Genomic DNA, 20,452 nt, shown 5'->3' on the forward strand with positions numbered 1-20,452 from the left:
TAGAAGATAACTTGAAATTTAGAGTAGGTTAATCATAAGACATCCACATGAAGGAGTGCGGACTTAGCACTCTTACATACAAGAGAGCAAGTGACATGCTTATATGCTGATACTGAAAGATCCCAACAGGAACAAAGCCAAAAGACGACAGGTCAAACTTACCAACTGGAGTTGTAACACTGAAGAGAGAGGCAAAAGGGTAGGAACTGAAGCTTTTATCAGAGATGTATTATTTGGAGAAGATAAATAATTACCACATTCCATCATAATATTAATTTTTCTGCATTGTGCATTTGCCAAGGACTGCAAATGCAACCTACACAAGCATCATAGCTATCAGTGACAAAAGTAATGTTTACAACTTTGCCAGCTCTGCCCCCCCACCATGTAAACAAGCATCTTTTAGCAGAAGGTCTTACTTCAAAAGGACGGATAGGATTGGTAGGCAATAATCCCCACATGTGCACGAAGTACGGTTATATTTTACATAATATAAAAATAATTTCATGAGGCCCTTTCATTACAATTGCCATCATGTTATGCTAACAATACCTCCTCAAATGCAGTTTTCATTTTAAGAAACCCACTAGTCAAACTGCCATTTCAGCGGAAGAAACAAGGTGAACTGTATTCACATTGACATGATATATCACTGTATCCCCAAGAGAGCAGCAGGCTTTAAATAGTCAAACTGCCAAAGAAACACCATGTGTCGCCAAAAGTACTTTAAATTCTTGTGAAAGTCTCTGGCATCTTGTTAGAACATGTTTGCTATAACAGCATGCTGTGTCAGAGAGATCACCCTACTAGCGCTGCAGTACTGTCAACATTAAAAGACAAAAAGGTCGTAAGTGCAGGACCAACCAGAAGAAAACGTCCAGTTTGGAAACCTTTCCAGTAAGGCAGAGAGCTGAGGTGACTTTTGATCTTCCCCAAAAAAGTAATGTGCTGCTATGGCGAGGGAAACTATTCCATCAGAACGCTTTTCTGGGGCCTGAAAGCAAAAAAAGAGCAACACAGTCTTTATGATTGTTTATGGCTTTTAAACGTAAGATCAATCCAGATGCATAGATATTAAGTCTGTAGAACGGTACAAGAAACTTTACCTTGCAGTTCTTTATCCTGTATGTTAAAACACTTCCTATATTCAAACCTATCAGCCCGGTTACATCCTGAGTTCAATTTGAATTGAACTTGCAACTAGGTATTTCGATCGCAGTGCCTCCAACACGTTTGATAGCTTGCACATGCTCTAACTTCAGTGCTTGTATCTGTCAGTTTTGCTGACAAATCAAGACACGGACTCCAACACAGCATTGACACTGATCCTTCTATTGTGAATCCTTAGGATGAAAATCCTTTTCTGCCTAGCTTTGCCACTATCAATCTTGCAAAGTTTGTCACCCTGCAGGTTCCTGTCCACCTTTATCGAGTACCCTCAGAGGATTATTTGGTTAAGTGTTTACACTGCTTGATCCAAGACAGAACAAGGGACTTTCTGAACTTTTGGAGGTTCTTGTAATATTTATTCAAAGAGCAAGACACTGTTAAATCTATAATGAAAATACACAGATCTGCAAAAAGTTCTTCATTGGTGAATTAACGAGGGCAGGGATCATAAATCCCACTGGAACAGCAATGCTGGAAGGCTTGCCTCCAACTGAAAAGAATGTAGAACAAAATCTAGAAAACAAAGCTTTCACAACTCTCTTCAACACAGGTAAGTTTCCCATCAAGGACTCCCTGTAGTTTTCCAGAACCAAGCAAACCAAATACGTGAAAAGGAAACTACTCAAAAGAGGAAAAAGGACTCTGAAGTAACAGCAATAAAGATAAAAGTTCAAGAACTATGATGTTAAGAACAGAGAAATTAAAACATAAAACCTAAGACCATGACAACAAGGAAAATATTCTCCCTTTGGCTGTTTGGCAAGTTAGTGGACTAATCATCAAAAATATGGTTTTTGCTGATATATAAAGCTGAGGAACAAATTAAAAGAGCAAAGCTAGAATTAGGATCTATCAAATAAAGCAAAGCTTAAGAGAGTTATTATGATGTTTTTCACAAAAACATGCAGAAATGGTGACAACAGGTCAGACCAAGGGATCAACAGGTTTCCAGCAGCAGGATACTCACTGTCAGTTCTATCCAGAAGTGCCACGGCGCAGCCAGCAGCCCATGGGAGTAAAACACGAAGTAGTCTCCTCCTAAACTAGCAACCGGCGTACCATCCCCAAGGGACCAGGTGGACAGAGCTGACCCTTCATGTGGCCGAACATACAGAGACATGTGACTTGGACCTGCAGAGACAAGGATATGTATCTAGATGTACCAACAGGTGGAACTAGAACAACCATCTATTTTCCTGTACAGTAGCATGTTCCCTGTGTGTTACTATTCCTGGTTTCCAAAACATGATAAAACTGTCTTCTCTACTGAAGAAGTTTAAATTATTTCAAAGCAGTGAGATAAATGAGATGATGATGTAGGAGAGGGACAGAGCTATAAAATGGACTTTTAAAAAAAGGACTTGCTATAAAAAGATCAAGGCTTACTCAAAACAGACAAGGTTATCAACCCCCCAGATAACTGCAACACAACACCCACAGCTTCTAGTGTGTTATGGAACTGAATTAATTCATACTAATCTCACAAAGCTCACTCTCTTGGGAACAGCACTAGAACCTGCAGTACTGGAATCAACACCTTATTTATTGTGGGCATAAACACCAATCACAAACCAGAAGCTGAAGTCACTCACCAGCTACTTCAAAGCTTAACCTCACATTGTCCCAGGGCATCAACTCCTTTGACAGAACTTTAAAGTGAATGGGGCTTCTTGGAAAAATTTCTGGAGCAGGAAGATACCAGTTTTTCCTGGAGTGGAAAAAAAATACTTTAACTTACTCAATGCAACACTCAGAGGTATTAAAGATGATAAGTGAAGAAATTTTTTTGGTATAGCATAGCTAACTGTGCTGTTACTAAATGAAATATTCAGAAGCTAGTGATTCTAGCAGAAGGCAGGTAAAATTAGCAACTTGTGGCCAGACAAATATTTAAAGGGCATATTAACAGAAAAATAGTCACCAGTGTGTTCATTCATTACCTTCATGTGCCTTAATTTAAAAAGCAATAAAGTAAGAATATTTGCATCTTCAGACTGCTACATTTCTGCTCACAGGACTCTTGGGGCATGAGAAATAGCCACTGCAGGTAGATTTCTTCTGTGGAGACTAGCTACTCTAGACTTCCTCCACTGTCAGCTGGGGTGAGAGGGGGAAGAAGGGAAGAAACATACATACTCCAAATGTGAACTGCCCTTTAGAAGGCCCCCCCTTCACCTTTTTCTCCACTGGCGCTAACATTGATTTTCCACAAATCAACTTCTACAGCTCCTGCAGCAGACCCAGCAATCTCTTGCAGAGCTTCTGGCAGAAGACACTGCACCTAGACAGAAGTTCAAGTGGCTTCTGAAGTGAAAGGATTATTTACTTTTAGACCAAGTTTAGCCTTACTTTTTCCTCTCTTACATAAGCGAGATGACATAAGTGACCAATGTGCTTTGTCAGTAAGTGCTCAAGTGAAGCAGTGTTCACACCAACCGGAACATGAAATGCACTGGCAGAATCCAAGGAAGGCCACAGAAAGGAGCCTGCTCATCACATGGAGTTCTAATGGTGTCATTGATTTCAGGTACATGCGGTGTTATGTGAGATATTCCATTATAATCAAATCCATTGATCCATATACCAGAGTCACTTTTAATCACATTTCCATCTAGATCATGAAATCTCCTGCTCGTGTGCTAGAAAAAAAAAAAAAAAAAAAGATAACATAGAAAGATGATGGAGCCTATGCAATTCACATGATTTAGAAGTGTGTTCTGAAATATCCTCTATGTCAATCCTTAAGGTCTACTGCATTTGCAGTATGCACTGAACATAGCGAACATCTTAGTATTTATAGAGAGAGAATTACTCAGATAAAAGAAACATACCATAAAAACACCTACATACAGAAGATGACTGTGCTCTAAGTATTTGCCCATCTCTCATCACATTCACTTTTTAAATTATCATTGCCTACTCAACTCCCCCATTAAAACCCCTGCTCTTCTGACACAGATGAGCTGAACACACAGACTGAACAAAGGAAACATTAGCAATTCTTTCAAAACCAGAAATAATCATTAGAGCTTTTAAATCAAGCAAGAAAGGGAAGGTTACTTTTTTTGGGGGGTGGGGTGGTAGTGGTGGTGTTAAGATTTGGAAAAAATCCAAATATTCCTGCAACCAACAGAGGCAGTACAATACACAAGGCTTTTCTTACCTGGAGAAAGACTCGTTTAGGCTTTGGATTAGCTGCATCAGAACTGTAAGGAAAGAAGATTCCACTACAAACGAGAATCAGAGTGACTACAAACACAGTAGTTAAAGTTATTAGCGTCGTTTTTGTACTTTTGACAAGGTAAACGAAGTTAATCTAGAGAATAAAAAGACATCCCAGTTATAAAACTGCAAGGCTTAGAAATAAGACACTATTCGTAAAACTCTAAAACCCAATTATGGAACTGAAAGTACATTAAAAAGAGAACATTAAGTACTAGCAGACACAAGACACTTCTTCATAATTTCCAGTATTTAAACCCAAAAGTAATAAAGTGAGTACTTCTTGGAGTTTCAAAAATTTTTTTAAAACATCTGCCAACAAAAACCTAGAACCTTTAGAGCAAGGGGGCAGAAAACCCTAAGAGGAGTTTGGGTTTTTTTTTTTTTCAAGTGTAGTACACATATTGTTGAGCCATATACTTCACCTAAAATTAATGCCTGCTCAAATTCCAGCATTAAATTGCATATCGTACACCAATTTTTACTACATCATCATAGAACAGGAATATTTTTATAAGCCCTGCTTCAGTGACTTTTCTTTGCCTAACATAAAACATAGAATCTTTGACATTTTTCCCAGAAACTTCCTAGTAGTTAACATATTGTCAAAATGCCATTAACTTCAAGTATTAATTTGGAAAAGCATTGATTTTTAAACTCTAGAGAGAGTTTAAATGTTTTAAACATTTACAAATTCTACTTACAAAATAGGATGACAGTATCATAGTGATGACAACAATAAATCCTGCCAGCACCACATCTGGTAGAATTTCTGAACCACTTCGTCCCATGATAGGAGTAAACATCTCAAATACAGTCCAACTAAGATACATCATATACAGATACGGAACAAACATTCCCAGCATGTACATCATGACAAACTTCATGGTGGCACCTATCGGGGACAGAAAAAAAAAATTAAGACAAAAAACTCGCAAAAGCTTAAGAGGACATAAACACACAGCTTTACTAATATATCCATATACTGCTGCAAGGCCCAATACACAATACTCATCCTCACCCCTGACATAGATATGGAAAGGGGATCTCACTTTGCATAGCCAGTGCCAATATAACTCTTTCAAAAACAAGACAAAACCATTCTTGTATTACAAAAGAAATTTTACGCAGTTATTCTGTCCCCAAAACTACTTAAATATCACAGTATTTTTAACAACCTTTACTGTCCATCAAAGTACCCAATCACTTATTAATAACCCTACATAGTATTGTTCCTTTAAGCCTAAGATGTTTTTCAGAGTATTTTTTTTTAAAGAGCTTCTCCATACTTTCAAAATGTTTTTAGTTCAAGAACACTTCCTGTGACAAAAATGTCACATGTATACTTTGACAATTCTAAATTCAAAGAGTGGGATTTCTTTTGCTTAAATAATAGAGTTTGGAGGGAAACACCCAATATACAATAGTAGGGGCAGAGGCTTCGAAATACAACCTTCCCCCCTGCCCCCACAAAACTCATACCTTTTTGGCTGAATTCTTTATGGATCATCAGTTTAGCGAGTAAAGGAAATGCGACCCATAGTGTACAAATGAATGCTGAACAAAGGCCTATCTGAGTAATCACAGCCAATGCTATAGACCAAATCATCAATGAGGCATCAAAAAAAATATCTCCCAGGTACTGCTCATTCATATTCTGTAGCAAAAAAAGCAAATACATTCATTACTGAGCATATTCCACGTGTTACATCTCATAAGAACACATACAAGCCCTCTTATTTCTTGTATAGAATTGTTTTCCTTGGACAAAACAATTCTGCAGTCATCATCTTACCACGCTCTTACCATTTAGAGTTATCCATGACAGTGCACTTTAAATTTTTTTATTTTTTTTTAAATCTGCTCTGACATAGCTTGAAAAAGAGAGTACGTTGGCCGGGGCACAGGGAGGAAGAGAATGTACAAATAACAATACCAAGAAGATGGAAGGCTACTGTTTTACGTACACAGGCAAATAGGGCCTTTATATAAAAAGCACTGGTATTTGTTAAGCATATAGAACAGTTACGTACTACTTATGTTTGAAAAAAATTATCTGTATCTCCTGAGATTCTAACCCTGGTTTTGAACAGCAGCTATTAATACACTTCTTATACAAGCATTGCTATTAGTGCACAAATATTACACTGGTGCCTTTATATGTCACACCACAGCTGTCGTTTTGGAAGTCTGCTTTTTAAAATATATCATTTATTTTGGAGATATGTATAGCTCAGGTAATACCATATATGCTTTCAAAAAGAAGGACGTTTAGCCATCAAAAATGTGGTTTGGTTTTGTATTTTACATTATATCAGCAATGCTGTAGTGTTTGTAGCGCAAGACTATTGTGAATCCTGCTAGTAGCAAGGAGGACTGCTTGTGTGAACAACGGCTATCAAAAAGCACCTAGTTCAGTTTTGGGCTGAAAAGAGAAAAAAAGAAAAAAAAAAAGAGAGAAACACAACTTGCCAAATCTATTTCAAAACAAAAAGCTTATTAATTCACAAGTTCTTGAGCTACTAACAGAAAACACCCAGGCGGTGCCTGTGACAGCCAACTAAAGGATTAGCTTTCAAAATCTTTATGCAACTCTAAGTACAATGTAAGTTAGGGAGGCAGTATAAACTCTATGGTGTACTGCAAGCTCCAGCATGCAAGAAAATTAAGAGACTCATGATATCAAGTTCGTTGATCTGCTGATCAGACAATCAGCAGGCAAGAAGTAGATCCAGAGCCTGGAATAGCCAAACAGTTAGCCAAAGTATGCTCTCCCATCAGCTTGTCTGAAAGACTAGAAGATGGTAACATCATCTCTATTTTATAAGTGGCTTATCTTTTCCACAAAAGGACATCACCATATATATATTTTACATATACCAGTTAACACTCCCCCTCCTCTAACAATTAAAAACCCACTTCCAGATAAAGACATAATTAATTCACCCTGAACTCTCCATACAATCAAATTTCAATAACTTCTTCAAATACTTGGATGAAGCTGGATTTGGCTGACAACTCTGGTTTTCTAAATTCCCTTGCCCAAAGCTTGTACAAATAGCTGAGAAGATAAGTAACAGCAAGCTGAGTAACTAAATACTACTGTGCCTAAAACCTAAACCTAATAGGCTTAAGTAGTCAACTTCTGCCCTGAAAGAGCATCACCTGTCAGATATATCAAGGCCCTATTCGTTTTTAATGCAAAGCCATTAAACTATCATCTAAACATATGGGATTATTATGAGCTATAATTATGATAGTATTATGCAAGTTAAATCGTATTGGTTAGTCCATAAGAATTATAAGCAAAAAAGGTAAATAGACAGTAATCATGACAAATGACAGCGATGGAAAGGTGACACACACCAAATCCTCATCAAGCCTTGCAGGGGCCTAAATGACCTTCATCTATTGCAGAAAAGAACATGGACTATCAAGAGCTCTGTCCCGTTTCCAGCTGTGGTCAAAACAGCTAACAATCAGAATAATCATAGAGGGAAGGGTGACTACTCAAATTTTTACAAGAGCTTCATTTAGAAAGTTCTATGCAGTGCAGACTACTGTATTAGAAGAGAGCGTGACAGAACTAGAAATTCTGATAGATGTAAGAAAAAAGCTCTCATATGAACCACCTGAAAAAAAGAGTCATGTTATTTGCTTAGAAAGTTTGTATGAATTTGTATGGATACAACTGACATCACCAAAACAACATGCATAATAAAAGGACAGAGAGAACTGGAATTCCAAGTTTCACAACAAAATGTAAATAATAAATTAGATTAAACAAAGAATAAAAATATTAAGAGATATGTAAGGAGGTACTGTACCAAAATTAATTATTAAATTTAGGGAACCTGTCATACAAGTACATTCAGAGGCAAGAATCTGGTAGGACTCAAAGAACATTTGAGTATATATATAGATTCTGTAATGATCAAGAACATTGAAAGGTACCAAAAAACCCTAAATTCTTCAGCTGTTGCTCTGATCTCTTATCACTAAAGTGATGGCAAGAAGGGAAGGTGGAGACAGGGAAAGAAACAGTATATTATAACGTATTCTACTAGGTTTTGCCTTTTTTTTGAAGCACCTCCTAAAGGTCCTAAACCCTTAAATCACGAAGTTCTTAACCTTCTGATTTAGTAGAGAAATCCCTACACTGAGATGAAGCAATTTTTACAGGAACATTTTAAATACTCCTGTCCAATACAGAAAACTCTTTGCATCTTTTTAATCAACTCAAAAATTAAGTCTGCCACAGATTAAGCACTGCATTACCCTTCAACATTAGCAACAGAGTCAAGCTTACCTTGTAGAAAAACTTCTTGGCTAGTGTATGCACAAGAATGAGCTTAGCTGCAGCTGCAGTGCCGTACAGAAACACAGACACATAGAAATGGGTGTACCAAGAAAGAGACCGTCCGATGACAGAGACAAACGCTGCCACTACAAGGACTGCCACCAGCGTGCAGACCCAACTTAACAGCGTTAAGCCAAACGCAGTAAGTAATTTCTTCAGGTTTTGAACAGCTATGAAGAAAAAAAAAAAGTTTCATTCAACAGTCACTATGCTACTGCAGACTACCATCAAGATTGGAATCACCCCACAGTGTAACTACTTTAATGACGAAAATAAAACTGCACAAGGAGTACACTCTGAAGATTTCTTAACAGCATGGTCTAAAGCATTTAGCCTACTTCTTTGCAAGTCTTTTCGCAGTCTTCTCCACTGCAAGATTTATTCCCCGAGTACTACTGTATTTTGTGGATTACCATGTTCCCAACAGTAAAAATTTCTCTAGGGAAACAGTGGAGCCACTCTACCATCTATAAAGCCTCAAAAAAACCCTCAAAAAACCTCAACACAAATTGAAGTTGGTTTTCTTGTAACTTTTTCTTACTCCAAAAACGTTTGCTGGATTTGGCAGGGGGGGGGGGGTGTGTCTGTGTTTTGGCTTGATTTTTTTTAAACACGTATGTTCCTACACGTACCTGAAAAGGTCTAACTAGAAGATTTGTTTGATACCCTTTATTAATCTTTATTACCTTTTTTTCCCAGTTGTTGTTTTCTTATTTGCTCCTGCCTATTGACAGGTGTTAAAGAAACATGATTCTGAAGCCCTACCTATGCTAACAGAACAAAGAGTTTATATAGATACTAAGCAAATCTTTTTTTTTCCATTTTCAGGTCTTTAAAAGATTTGATTTTAATCTTCATGAAAGGATAAGAGAAATAATCATGATTCATAAATGCTAGACATCTAAGCCTATCATAGTCTTTCTTCATCATTATTATTCACAGTTGAGAGATTTAAACACAAAGCAATTCCTATGGCTTGCTGCACACCTAAAATTTATTTCTGAAGTTTATTAAAAAGATGCCTTAATCACCTGAATGCTTCTTCATCTACTAATTAGCATTCTGTAAAGAGTAATGTGATTGATTTTTTTTTTTTTGATTTTTTTTTTTTTTTAAGAGCTAGACTTACCTCTGCTTTTGGGCTGTAATACCTTCTTGCCTAAGTAAAGAAAAGCAATTGCTGCTGTTACATAGTTCATGATGGTGCCAACACGGGCCGGATAAGCCAGGACAAATAGACCAAGTACATCAAAGAACACAACATTTCCATGTCGATACTCAAAAGATTTAGCCAACTTATCTGATGTTGCTAGATATTTTAGGACAGCTAAAATATTGTCACCTATTAAAAAAGCAGATACACAACGTAACTACATCAAGATTGATGAATTAGTACACAGCATTCTTTTAAATATAAGTGTTCTTAAAAATAAAACTGTATTGAGTTATCCTCAAGGAAGATATGAATATACAACTGATTATTCTGAAATACGTATTTGACAGTATGCACAGCATAGTATTTTCATGAGTTAATCTAGACAGCCGTCACTAAAATCAGTATACTTGGGAAGCTTCATGTATTTAAGCACTGTTGCAATGAAGGGAGTAGTCAAGCTTTCAGCCCATCAGCCCTTCTTCAGGTCTGATATTAAAGCATTGGACTTCAAGGCTAACCCATAGAAGAGTTTATAAATTCCTAATCTTCCTTCTCTTCTCCTTTCCAGTAGTAACCCCCCCGTGTTTCAATGACTACGAATTACCTGCCTTCCTTTCCCTAGATGACTGTAAGGTGGCTTCCTTTGTAGCCTATAGGTACCAACCACCTTTTTCTTTCCCACAGTGCAGCCAAAACACATGTAATCAAGTGAGAACAATTGTTCTCAACTTTCATTTTGCTTTGACTTGAACTGTAAGAGTGCTTACTGGCTGAAGAGTTGTTTTGGTTGTTTTTTTGTTTGGCTGTGATACATTTAACAAGAGACATTCTATGTAATCACCATGACCAGTAAAATCATCTTTCCAACAGGAATTTAGAAGTGTTACTTTCTGTCTTGTAACTGCACTGGCACAAGAAAGTGTTTAAAACTGTTATTCACATTGGTTGTCTAAGCTGGCTTCTGTGCAAGCTTAAAGAGGGAAATCGTGAAAATCCTGGAGGCATTTAGCATTATGTTAGCTCTTCCTGGGAAACTAAAGGTCTTACTGTAATTTTCTTTACTGCAGCCTATCAAATAGCCTGCTATGAGCACAAACTGTTAGTAGAAAATAAATCCTGTTTATCCACAGTCTGTGTGGTACCACATAAGTGAGATCCATTCTAAAAGAAAAACTTGTGTTGGTGGATCAGTCTCTGTGCCTCCAACATAACCATAAGCTTCTCATCACGAACATTAGTTAGTAACAGGACTTACTGAGAGAAAAGGAATGCAGAATGCTGGACAATCATGTATAAATGGCTAGATTATAACCTCAATTAGATTCCGCAGTTACTTTCAAATCAACATCACTGGATACTGATAAAGTTTATCTTCCCAAGTTGACCAAACATATTTCCTTCGTATTTCAAAGACATGTATTCAGTCAATTCTTTGTTCTTTAGAACATGTCTAGCGTGTTCTAAATTTATACTTAAATTGATGAATTTCTTGCAATGGTAGTCTTAATAGCAAAATGAAAAAGCAGGTACAGCACTACTTATTAGTAGATTACCGAATTCTTGAAACACCAACCTGCTCTCTGAATGGAATCTGTTAAAATTCTGTCTGATGTGTCGTATTCTGTATGATAAATGTAGCCATTCTCAATAAAAGCCAAATCTATTCCTACAAAGAGAGAAAAAGCATGTTTGAAATTACGTAAACCTAAAACCTCAAAACAAACATGTGAAAGCCTCAGACATATTCCACAGAAAAGTTTGCTTTACTTTGTAGCCCATTCATTATCCTTAAAGATGAACAGAATAGTCTGCTTTGTAGAAGGAAGACTGAGATTCCATGTGTATTTAAAAAAAAACACTTTTAAAACATTTTAAATTAACTGTCTTTTCTAATGTATTGATTTGCATGACATCTGTACAGAAACTGATCTCTACTTGAGAAACACATGAAAATTCTTAGTCATCTCTGCTTCAGAAAAGATGTACAAGGTGATTTCCAAACATTTACTATTAAAACTTCAATAGAGATCCATGCTGACAAGTAGTAAAAAGCAGCACTGTGGAACTACAGAAGCAGCTTCTCACAATACCAGGTGTGTTCTTTTTACTTCCAATTTGTAAACAGCTTTTCAAATAGCCAGTCTGAAAACTCTTAATTTAGAAGTCCAAATAATTTGTAAAAATAGAGAAAAAAACCTTATAAACAAAAAAAGATTTTCTGCAAAATTAATTACACATTCAGTGTATCCCAAACACAGACACACCCTCAGCTGCATATGCAAAAAGCTGCTGTATGCAATCTGAATCCTCACAGCTTTGCAGAAGTTTCATAGATCAGACCTCAATTCTACCAGTGGACAAAGAGGAACAAACTAGTTCTTTAACTCAATTACATCATTTCTATTTGTTTAGGGAAAAAAAAAAAAAAAAAAAAAAAAAAAAAGAGGCCAGTGAGAATTTATTTACCATTTATGATCCATGTACAATTCTGAACAAAGAAAGAACACATTGTGCCAAATCAGCTACTTTATTTTCAGGCTAGAAGTGTATTTTTGAACAGTTCAGAATATGCCAACACATTTTGTTCTAAGAATCAGTTCAGAAATATCACTTTTCTTGAAAGCGGCTCCAATGACCACCTCTGCCAAACAGCAAGGATTTTACAGAATTTTAGATTCCTTTGAATTGTGTTTGCATTGTGTTCTACATTTTTTTCCCACCAGTCACTCTCTGCAGAATGGACAACAAACTGTAAACAGATAAGCAAACCGAAACCTGCTGTCCCGTGCTTGATTTTGAAAAAAAAAAAAAAAAAGGTAATGAAAATGCATTAATTACTAAGTCACTAGCTTAAAAAAAGATTATTTTAGTTTATCCATTAGGTACAGAGATTTCATCCCTGCAACAAGGTTATTAGCGTTGTTACCAAAGTGTTTCAAACCAAAATATTTAATTCTGGAGCATTTTCCTGATTTTCAGGAAACTTTTCTTCCATGTAGTTTCTTCCTGGACGTCTCCAAAAAATATCCTTAACAACTTACACAACCAATGAAATCTAAAGGCTCTTGCCTTAGAAAAAAAAGCAGGAAAACTCGCTCACAAACTGAAAGACAAACCAAATTTGAGGACCTTCATCTAGTGGACCGCAGAACAGTCTCCTCAAGAAAAATGGTTGCATAATGTGCATTGATATGTCTTCTGGTAACATACCTGGAACATTGCCGAAGTCCCTGTAGATACGGAAGTCTGTATCTGCTGGGATAATACCACTCTGAAATATTTCCTGTGCCACCACAGAGGCAAAGGGATGTTTGGCTGCAACTACATATGCTTGCACCAACCAAGGATTCTCAGGTCCTAATAAAAGAGCAGAAAGTTCACAACAAATACCCCAACTGAAGATCAAAAAGTATGTATCTTTATATAAAATATATATTATAAACAATACACATTATAGAAATAATGCAAAGGAAGTCACTAGAGCTTTAACGCTGCTGCCCCACAGGGTATTTACAAAGTGCACTTGTGTTGGCTGGATGACTCACACTTGAGAGAAAGAACTACTTACATTTGGTGGAAAAAAAACCAAAACCAACCAACACCGATGCCTTGAGTGTTCAGTGGCAGAGTAAATAAGCCATCTCCCAAAAAAAGACGCAGCCCTACTGAAGAAGTCACAATCTCTAGCAGAGTTTCCAATTTATCATCTATGTATCACACCACAAAATTGTTGTTTAGATAAAAGTTTCTCCACTAAAGCATTTGATGCAAGTAAATAATTAAGCATCAGTAGTAATTATTCATCAGTAGAAGGAAGTCTGCAGCCCAAATAGGATGGAGCAGAAGTTTAACTGCAGTCTACAAAACACAGAAGTTTTGCTGCTTCCCGAGCAGCAGACGGAGTTCTAGTGCCAACATCTCCCTGCAAAGATTTTGAAAGAACTGCTGTGAAAATTAAATAAAGTTTATGAAAATATGAATATGCAAGATATATGAGATACCCAAACCTGTTTTTCTCCTTATTACCCTCATGTAAAAGGGAAATGCAACTCCTGTAATTCTGTTCTACGCAGGTTTCCCACCTTGAGCAGCAGTGCTTTAGCCTACATGTATCTAAAGATGGAGAGCAACTTATTAGCTGCACAGGTTTGGGAAAGAGGCACAGAGGTTCTCGGGTCTTTTGCTTATGAGTCACTTTCAATACTCCTTCAAGTCTACATTTTTTATTATCAAATTATCCCAGAGTAGAAACTGGACACAATGCAAGCTCATACCTGTTTGAAAAACAAGTTCTTTTCCTCCTACACCTGCTGCCTCCAGGTTAATAAAAGCTCTAATTGACTTGGCCCACTCATGTTGTGTAATGAAGCCGTGACTAGCCTTGATGGGAAAACAAAACAAAAAAAAAAATAGGTCAAATATCTTCCAGATTTTCCATCATGTATGATCATAACTCAAGATTGAACAAGGCTGCCAAATCACAACACAAACAGATGCAGAAAATCCAAGTTTTCTAATTAAATTAATATGGAGAGTATTCTTAATCTAAGTATATTTTTCCCTTTGAAACCAAACACATTCTCCTCAGAATGTTAAGGCTGGCATTTCACTAATATTTCAACAGATTAAATACAAGCCGTATCTGCAGTTACTCTTTCCTTTGTCAGAGTCTTAATACACAGCTTTGATATGTATTTTATAATTCTGGCACATGCTCACCTGCAAAATATTTTCTTCTGCGCCATTAAATAAGAATATGACAGCATGCTGCAGGGGCTCTGATGATTTTGAAAGTGTGTTGAGTATTTCAAGCATCACTGCACAGCTAACAGCATCATCGCTGGCACCTTAAAATAATCAGCAGAATAGTATGGCTTACAACAAACACACAGAATTGCAACAAAGACCAGAGAAAAAAAGAACTTCATGCTACCTCAGCCACTTAATCTAACTGAAGTAAAACTATGTCAGGCTCTAGTATATTTGCTGCTACTGCTTGTACCCTGTGCCTATACTAGTTAAAAGCAACAGCAGAAAGAAAAATAATGTTCAAAAGTTGAGGGAAGTACAAGATATCAGATCCAATACTAGCATTTGAGAAAGGTAGACTAACCAGGTTACTAAGCAAGCAAAGTGATCATTACCTACTCTTCTAAGAACAATACAAATAAACAAGGACATAATTTTCACTTACATCATACTCAAATTTTAAAAAACATTCCCACGTAAGTCACCCTAAAGCATTCTACACTGTAACAATGCATTCAAGTAAGTGGAAAAGTCCTCAAAGTAACATAAGGCCAAGACTGCAAAATAAAGCAAAGGAAACACCAAAATTCACACCTTTATAACATTCTTAAAATGAAAGTAGACATCATAATACAGTATGTCCATGACCAGATGCCTTCCACCACCCTTCCTCATACTTCCTCCCACACCCCACCAGTTTTCTGTCTTGATTTAGCATCCATCTTTTAGCGAAGGTCTCCCATTGCCCCATTTCCCTTACTTTGGTGGAAGCTGTAGCACTTCCCTTCCTCACTCTAATCAATAAAATTTGGGAGCAGGGAAATTTAACCTCATTCCTTTAGGCCTGGGTTGTATATGTGACGCTGACACGCACTGAGATAAGAACAGGAGCACGGTCAGACCTCAGCACAGAATAGTTTGGCTTGGCAGGGACCTTTAAAGGTCATCTAGTCCAACCTCCCCTGCAATGAGAATAAATAAATAATAAAACCAAAATCTTTCCAATACACTCTTCTCCAACCTATTTCTCAGAAATTAATGCCTTGTTCTGCCAAAAGCTTTCCAAAAAGCTCCCCAAAACTATTTGATTTAAAGCCCTGATTATATTGCTACCCAAATTTATCAGTAGTGTACTCTTCGCCACACTGAGTTCTTTTATCCAACTTATGCTGTATTGAAAACTCTGCAGCGATTATAGTTTTCAGCAAGATTAATCACTTTATCTACCTCACTGTGAAGCTATGAAAAATAGAAGTTACTGGCTTCAACAGACATACAGGTTAACAACTGATTAAAGCAGCCACGTAGCCATAGATTATGACACAAGCTCACATAGAAAGTATCATCCTCAAATACTTCATATAAACAAAACTGATGGTAGTTTAAAAGTTTTTATGGCAAATACCAGTAACCTAAGAAAATCATGTTATCAGCTGCATCTGTGATGATAATTTCAAGGATATTTCTGCCTTCAAGTTTATTAGAAAAGAATCATATAGGTCATATAAACTGAAAATTAGTCTCATTAGAACAAGAGACATGTTTTAAGAGTTTACAGCTTATGTTTTTCCTTCACAAGGAACTTAAGCTTTCTAACATTGAAGCTGTAATGGTTTACTAAGTTTTGATTTACTCATCTTGTATGCATAAGCATCGTCAGCAGATTATGTTTTATTATCTAATTTTCCAATGTATTACTCATTGATCACTGAGTCGTGCTGACTCTGGTTAAATAACACCTTTTTGGTAATGAAAAAAACCTTAAGCAAGTAAACTGCAGAAACACAGCAGAATAGAAAACAAAACGTTCTTGCTTAGGTTGTGTCCAAGTTTCACACAAAGAAAATAAAAGAGCAGTTCCTCACTGTTGTGGTAAAGGGCTAGGCTGCCTTGTGATTAAGGGCAAGCATACAGGCTGGCTTCGAGCTCCTCCACAGATTTCTCTACAATCCCACACAACTCACTAATATTTGTTGGCACCTCTGTACAAAGTTGGTGAAATATTTTACTGAGTAACTGTAAAGGAAGTAATTGATGCAGACATAATCCTGCATTACAATCCATAGAAGCAGACACACAATTTACACAACGCATTAATTTAAAGACAGTTTTCAACAATCATTGTATTATGCCTGTGAAGTATTCTTTCTAAGTCTAGGCAGCCATATTTAGACTGTAAATACAGTAATTAGCATCTCTGCAGTTCCTAAATCACAGAGCATGTATAATAATCATGCAGTTATTAAGCTTAATTTGGAAACTCACCTTACCTAAATATGATTTAGGAGAAAGAAAAGTTCTGTACACTATTTGTTGACAGAAAAAAGCACAAGTGTTTTGTTTCTCTAGCTAATACTCAACTGTTTTCTCAATAACGAAGACTATTTGCATGTGCTAAAGAACAGAAGGTTCACTCCCAAAAATAAGCTATCGTATGGCGTGTAAATGAAGAAATTTCAGTAAAAGCTGAGCTGTTGGTGACTGAAATCTGTAGGTATTTTTCAACTGCAGTAACAGACACACACCTGTGGCTGAGTGTTACAACAGATGTTTTTGTGCGGTTTTCAGTTCCCTACCTTCCTAGCACTGTTAAAACCATATATTTACAAAGCTGTTTACACCCTTGCTGCAATAATTATTTAACATGATTAGATTTATAAAAACACAGAGGGACAAGAATAAGAGAGGATGCGGCAGTGAAAATAGTGAGAGAGATGTATACACTACAAGGCAACAGTACCTTAATCTTTGATTATTACAGTCTGTTGAGACAGAAGCTTTGAATGCAGAAGGGAAAAGAAATTGGCATAGCTTAAGGATATCACACTAAAAACCTGAAATAAAGTACGATACCAGCAAAGGGAGGGGAAAACACAGACTGGTTAGCAGGGGTGGGAACAGTCTCTAGCACAAAGCACCCTGAGAAAGAAAAAGCACAGAAGTACGGAAAGACCTGAAGGACAGGTGGAAGCAGCACACAAACTACATGCATAAGCAGCAAGTTACAAGAAAAGCAGATATAACCACACTTTGTAGAAATCTAAATATAGTATCTGCAGTTTGCTGCTTATCAGAAAGTTAGACTGAAATCCTTACTTTAACAGGATCAACTTGTCACTGTAAATACTGAATCTCACTGAGATCAAGCAGAATAGTTGACACATGCAGTATTCTAGCATGTGGCTATAAGGCTACTTGGTGTGAGAAGACAGCGAGCCAAGCTCTGCTGCCCACGTAATATATAGAAACGCAGAATGAACATGTTGACCTACCCGGGGTATTTGGTACGGAATCAAAGTGACAATTGGATAACACTGCATGCTCAGCTCCATTTCGTGGTTCCAGCTTCACTATAACATTGGTTATGTTTGCATAGTAACTAGTAAAGCCTCCTAAGAAGTCAATGCTGAAGGAGCCTGTGGGCCTCTGTATGTCTATGAATAACTTGTGAGCATCTGTGCTTTCTCTTTCTATTGCCCTAATTTGTTCTAAGAGGTAATTAACTGCAAGAACTTCATTTTCTGGACTTCCAACTGTTCTGGGCCCAATTGCTGTTATGTTGTCAAGATATCCCCTGTAAGAGATAAATTACACATTCAACATCAACACGTTCAACATTTAGCATGTAACTTATCTAGAACCGTAACATTTTTGTACATTGTTCTATTTTGAAACTCACAGTAAATGGAAGAGAGCAAAGCCAATTAGACCATAACTACAGTCAAGATTCCAAAGATCATTATGGTAATGGACATACAGTACTGATCTTTACTCAGGGCTCCTCATCCTATCTAGCATGATATTAAACCAAACTACTGTTTTTCTGGTTTGAACATATCAATCCAAAATGAAATGGAAGGGTGAAAGGAGAAACTAAAGATTTCACCTTTAGCGAGGTTCTGCATAAGCACATGTGCTCTTCCCTGAACATCTGGATAAGCACACTCTTTGCAAGATTTACACCAATTTAAAAACTCGCCAAGAAACTTCCCTGAACACTTTATAATCCTATGAGAATTAAAACTGTGGAGGGTGCAGCGCTTGATCAGACTCAAAACAGCACCCTTAAGAGGTGGCGAATATGAGAGCAGGAGCCCTGACAGTAATTTTACCTACTTTCTGAGAGCGTCCACGCCAGCTCTGAGCTACTTCCAGGCCAGGGGAGGACACGAGCGCTCCGCTAAGGCCAATAACCCAACAACTGACGGCAAAGCTCCCCTCCGGCTCTGACCAGCCGGCGGCACACCGGCTGCTCTCACACGGCCTGCGGAGCCGGGGCTGGGCCCTGCGCCGCCAGCCGTCCCCGGCGGAAAGCCAAGGGCAGTCGGGGTAACGCCGGGCGGACTCTGTCCCCGACACGGGGGAGGTCTCACGGCTTCCCCGCCGGCCCCGGGCAGCAGGGGCAGCTCCCAGCCCGCCGTACCTGGCGCGGGGGGCGCTGAAGTCGCGGGGCCCGGCGGGGGAGGGCTGGCTGAGCAGCTGCCGGTGCGAGAGCTGCACCAGCGCCCGCAGCCCCAGCAGGTACAGCAGCACCAGCGGCGCCCCCCGGCCCTCGGCCAGCGGCAGCACCAGTCGCCGCCGCCGCCGCGGCCCGCCACGCTTCTTCCCGCCCGTGTCGCCGCCGCCACCGTCGTCGTCGTCGTCCTCCTCTCGCGGCGGCAGGTGAGCCCGGTCGCGGTCCCGGTGGCCGCCGGCGACGCGGAGCCGCCACACAGGCGCCGCCGCCCCACTCCGCTCCATGGGCCCGGCTGCTGACACGAGCTTCGCCGCGCACAGGCACGATACGGAAACGGACGAGGGTCAAAAAGCGGCGCCGCCCGGCCCGGCCCGACCCGACCCGCCCGGCCCCCTCCGCGGCAGGAGGCGGTGGGCGTGGCCCCGGGGGGTCACGTGGGGAGGGCGGGGCAGGGCCCTGTCAGTGACCGTCCCGGCCGTCGGCAGCGTTGGGGTCCGTTATTCCCGCTGCGCGGCGGTAGCGGTCGTTTCTCGCCACACAGGCCCCGGGCGTGCGCTTGGCCACAGCAGCGATGCCGGGAAGCCCTGGGCGGCGGTCTGCCGGTGGAGGGCACCGGCCCGGTAGCAGTGGAAGCCTCTGTCCCGCCGCGGCGACCCGGCGGGCAACGGCCTGACCCCGCGCCTGGTCGAGGGTCGCCCCACGCTTTGTGGGCAGCGTCGCCTCACTGACAGAGATGTACAAATCTGCGTGCTTTCACTTCTTGGTTTTTTTTTTTTTGCCCTTTTTTGTTGTTGTTGTTAATAGTAGAGCAGACAGGGAAGCGTGCAGCAGTAACTGTGGTGTCAGTGCGGCAGCAGTCCAGAGTGCCACAAGCCACTGCACCAGAGGCAAGGGGTGGTGAAGCCTCCTGGACATGAAGCCATGGCACTGGCCGTGCTTGGGATTGCTGAGATTTTTTTTTTTGGCCCCCCCCACGCCTTATAGCTCTGGCATTTTGTAGCTGTAACACTGCCCTGCCTGGAGCTCTGGTAGCCCCGGGTGAAGTGCAGGAACTCTTGGAGGTGGTAGTGAATAGCAGCTTCCAGTGAAGCCATGACAAGGAGAGCACGCCTGAGGACGGGGGCCTGAGCTGTGATACCGACCATCAACCCTGCAGTGCTCCACTTGCTTCTGTCCGGGGGAGCACGCTTCTGCCTGTTCCCGCAGTGCCTTTGAGTGGTGGGACAGAGCTGTTTGATGGTCATTTTTCCTATGTTTATCATACTGCTTTGCAATGTACCTGGCTACTCCCTTAAAGATACCCTAAAAGATACTTGTACTTTTGTGATCTGGGACGTAA

General features: G+C 39.4%; 1 protein-coding gene across 1 annotated transcript; it reads right to left on the reverse strand.

The window, feature by feature from the left end:
• Positions 1-202: 202 nt before the first annotated feature.
• On the reverse strand, positions 203-19,397 carry ERMP1 (endoplasmic reticulum metallopeptidase 1). Its single transcript, XM_074166356.1, has 15 exons — positions 19,081-19,397; positions 17,930-18,231; positions 14,628-14,755; positions 14,183-14,288; positions 13,119-13,265; positions 11,482-11,574; positions 9,882-10,094; positions 8,702-8,922; positions 5,875-6,049; positions 5,097-5,287; positions 4,334-4,486; positions 3,607-3,809; positions 2,763-2,878; positions 2,138-2,301; positions 203-994 (listed from the first exon to the last, which is right to left on the reverse strand). Exons 1-15 carry the CDS (start codon positions 19,395-19,397, stop codon positions 830-832), a joined length of 2,694 nt encoding a protein of 897 aa, XP_074022457.1. The 3' UTR covers positions 203-829.
• Between the last annotated feature and the right edge of the window lie 1,055 nt (positions 19,398-20,452).

This window comes from Numenius arquata, chromosome Z (assembly GCF_964106895.1).
Source record: "Numenius arquata chromosome Z, bNumArq3.hap1.1, whole genome shotgun sequence".
Classification (NCBI taxonomy): domain Eukaryota; kingdom Metazoa; phylum Chordata; class Aves; order Charadriiformes; family Scolopacidae; genus Numenius; species Numenius arquata.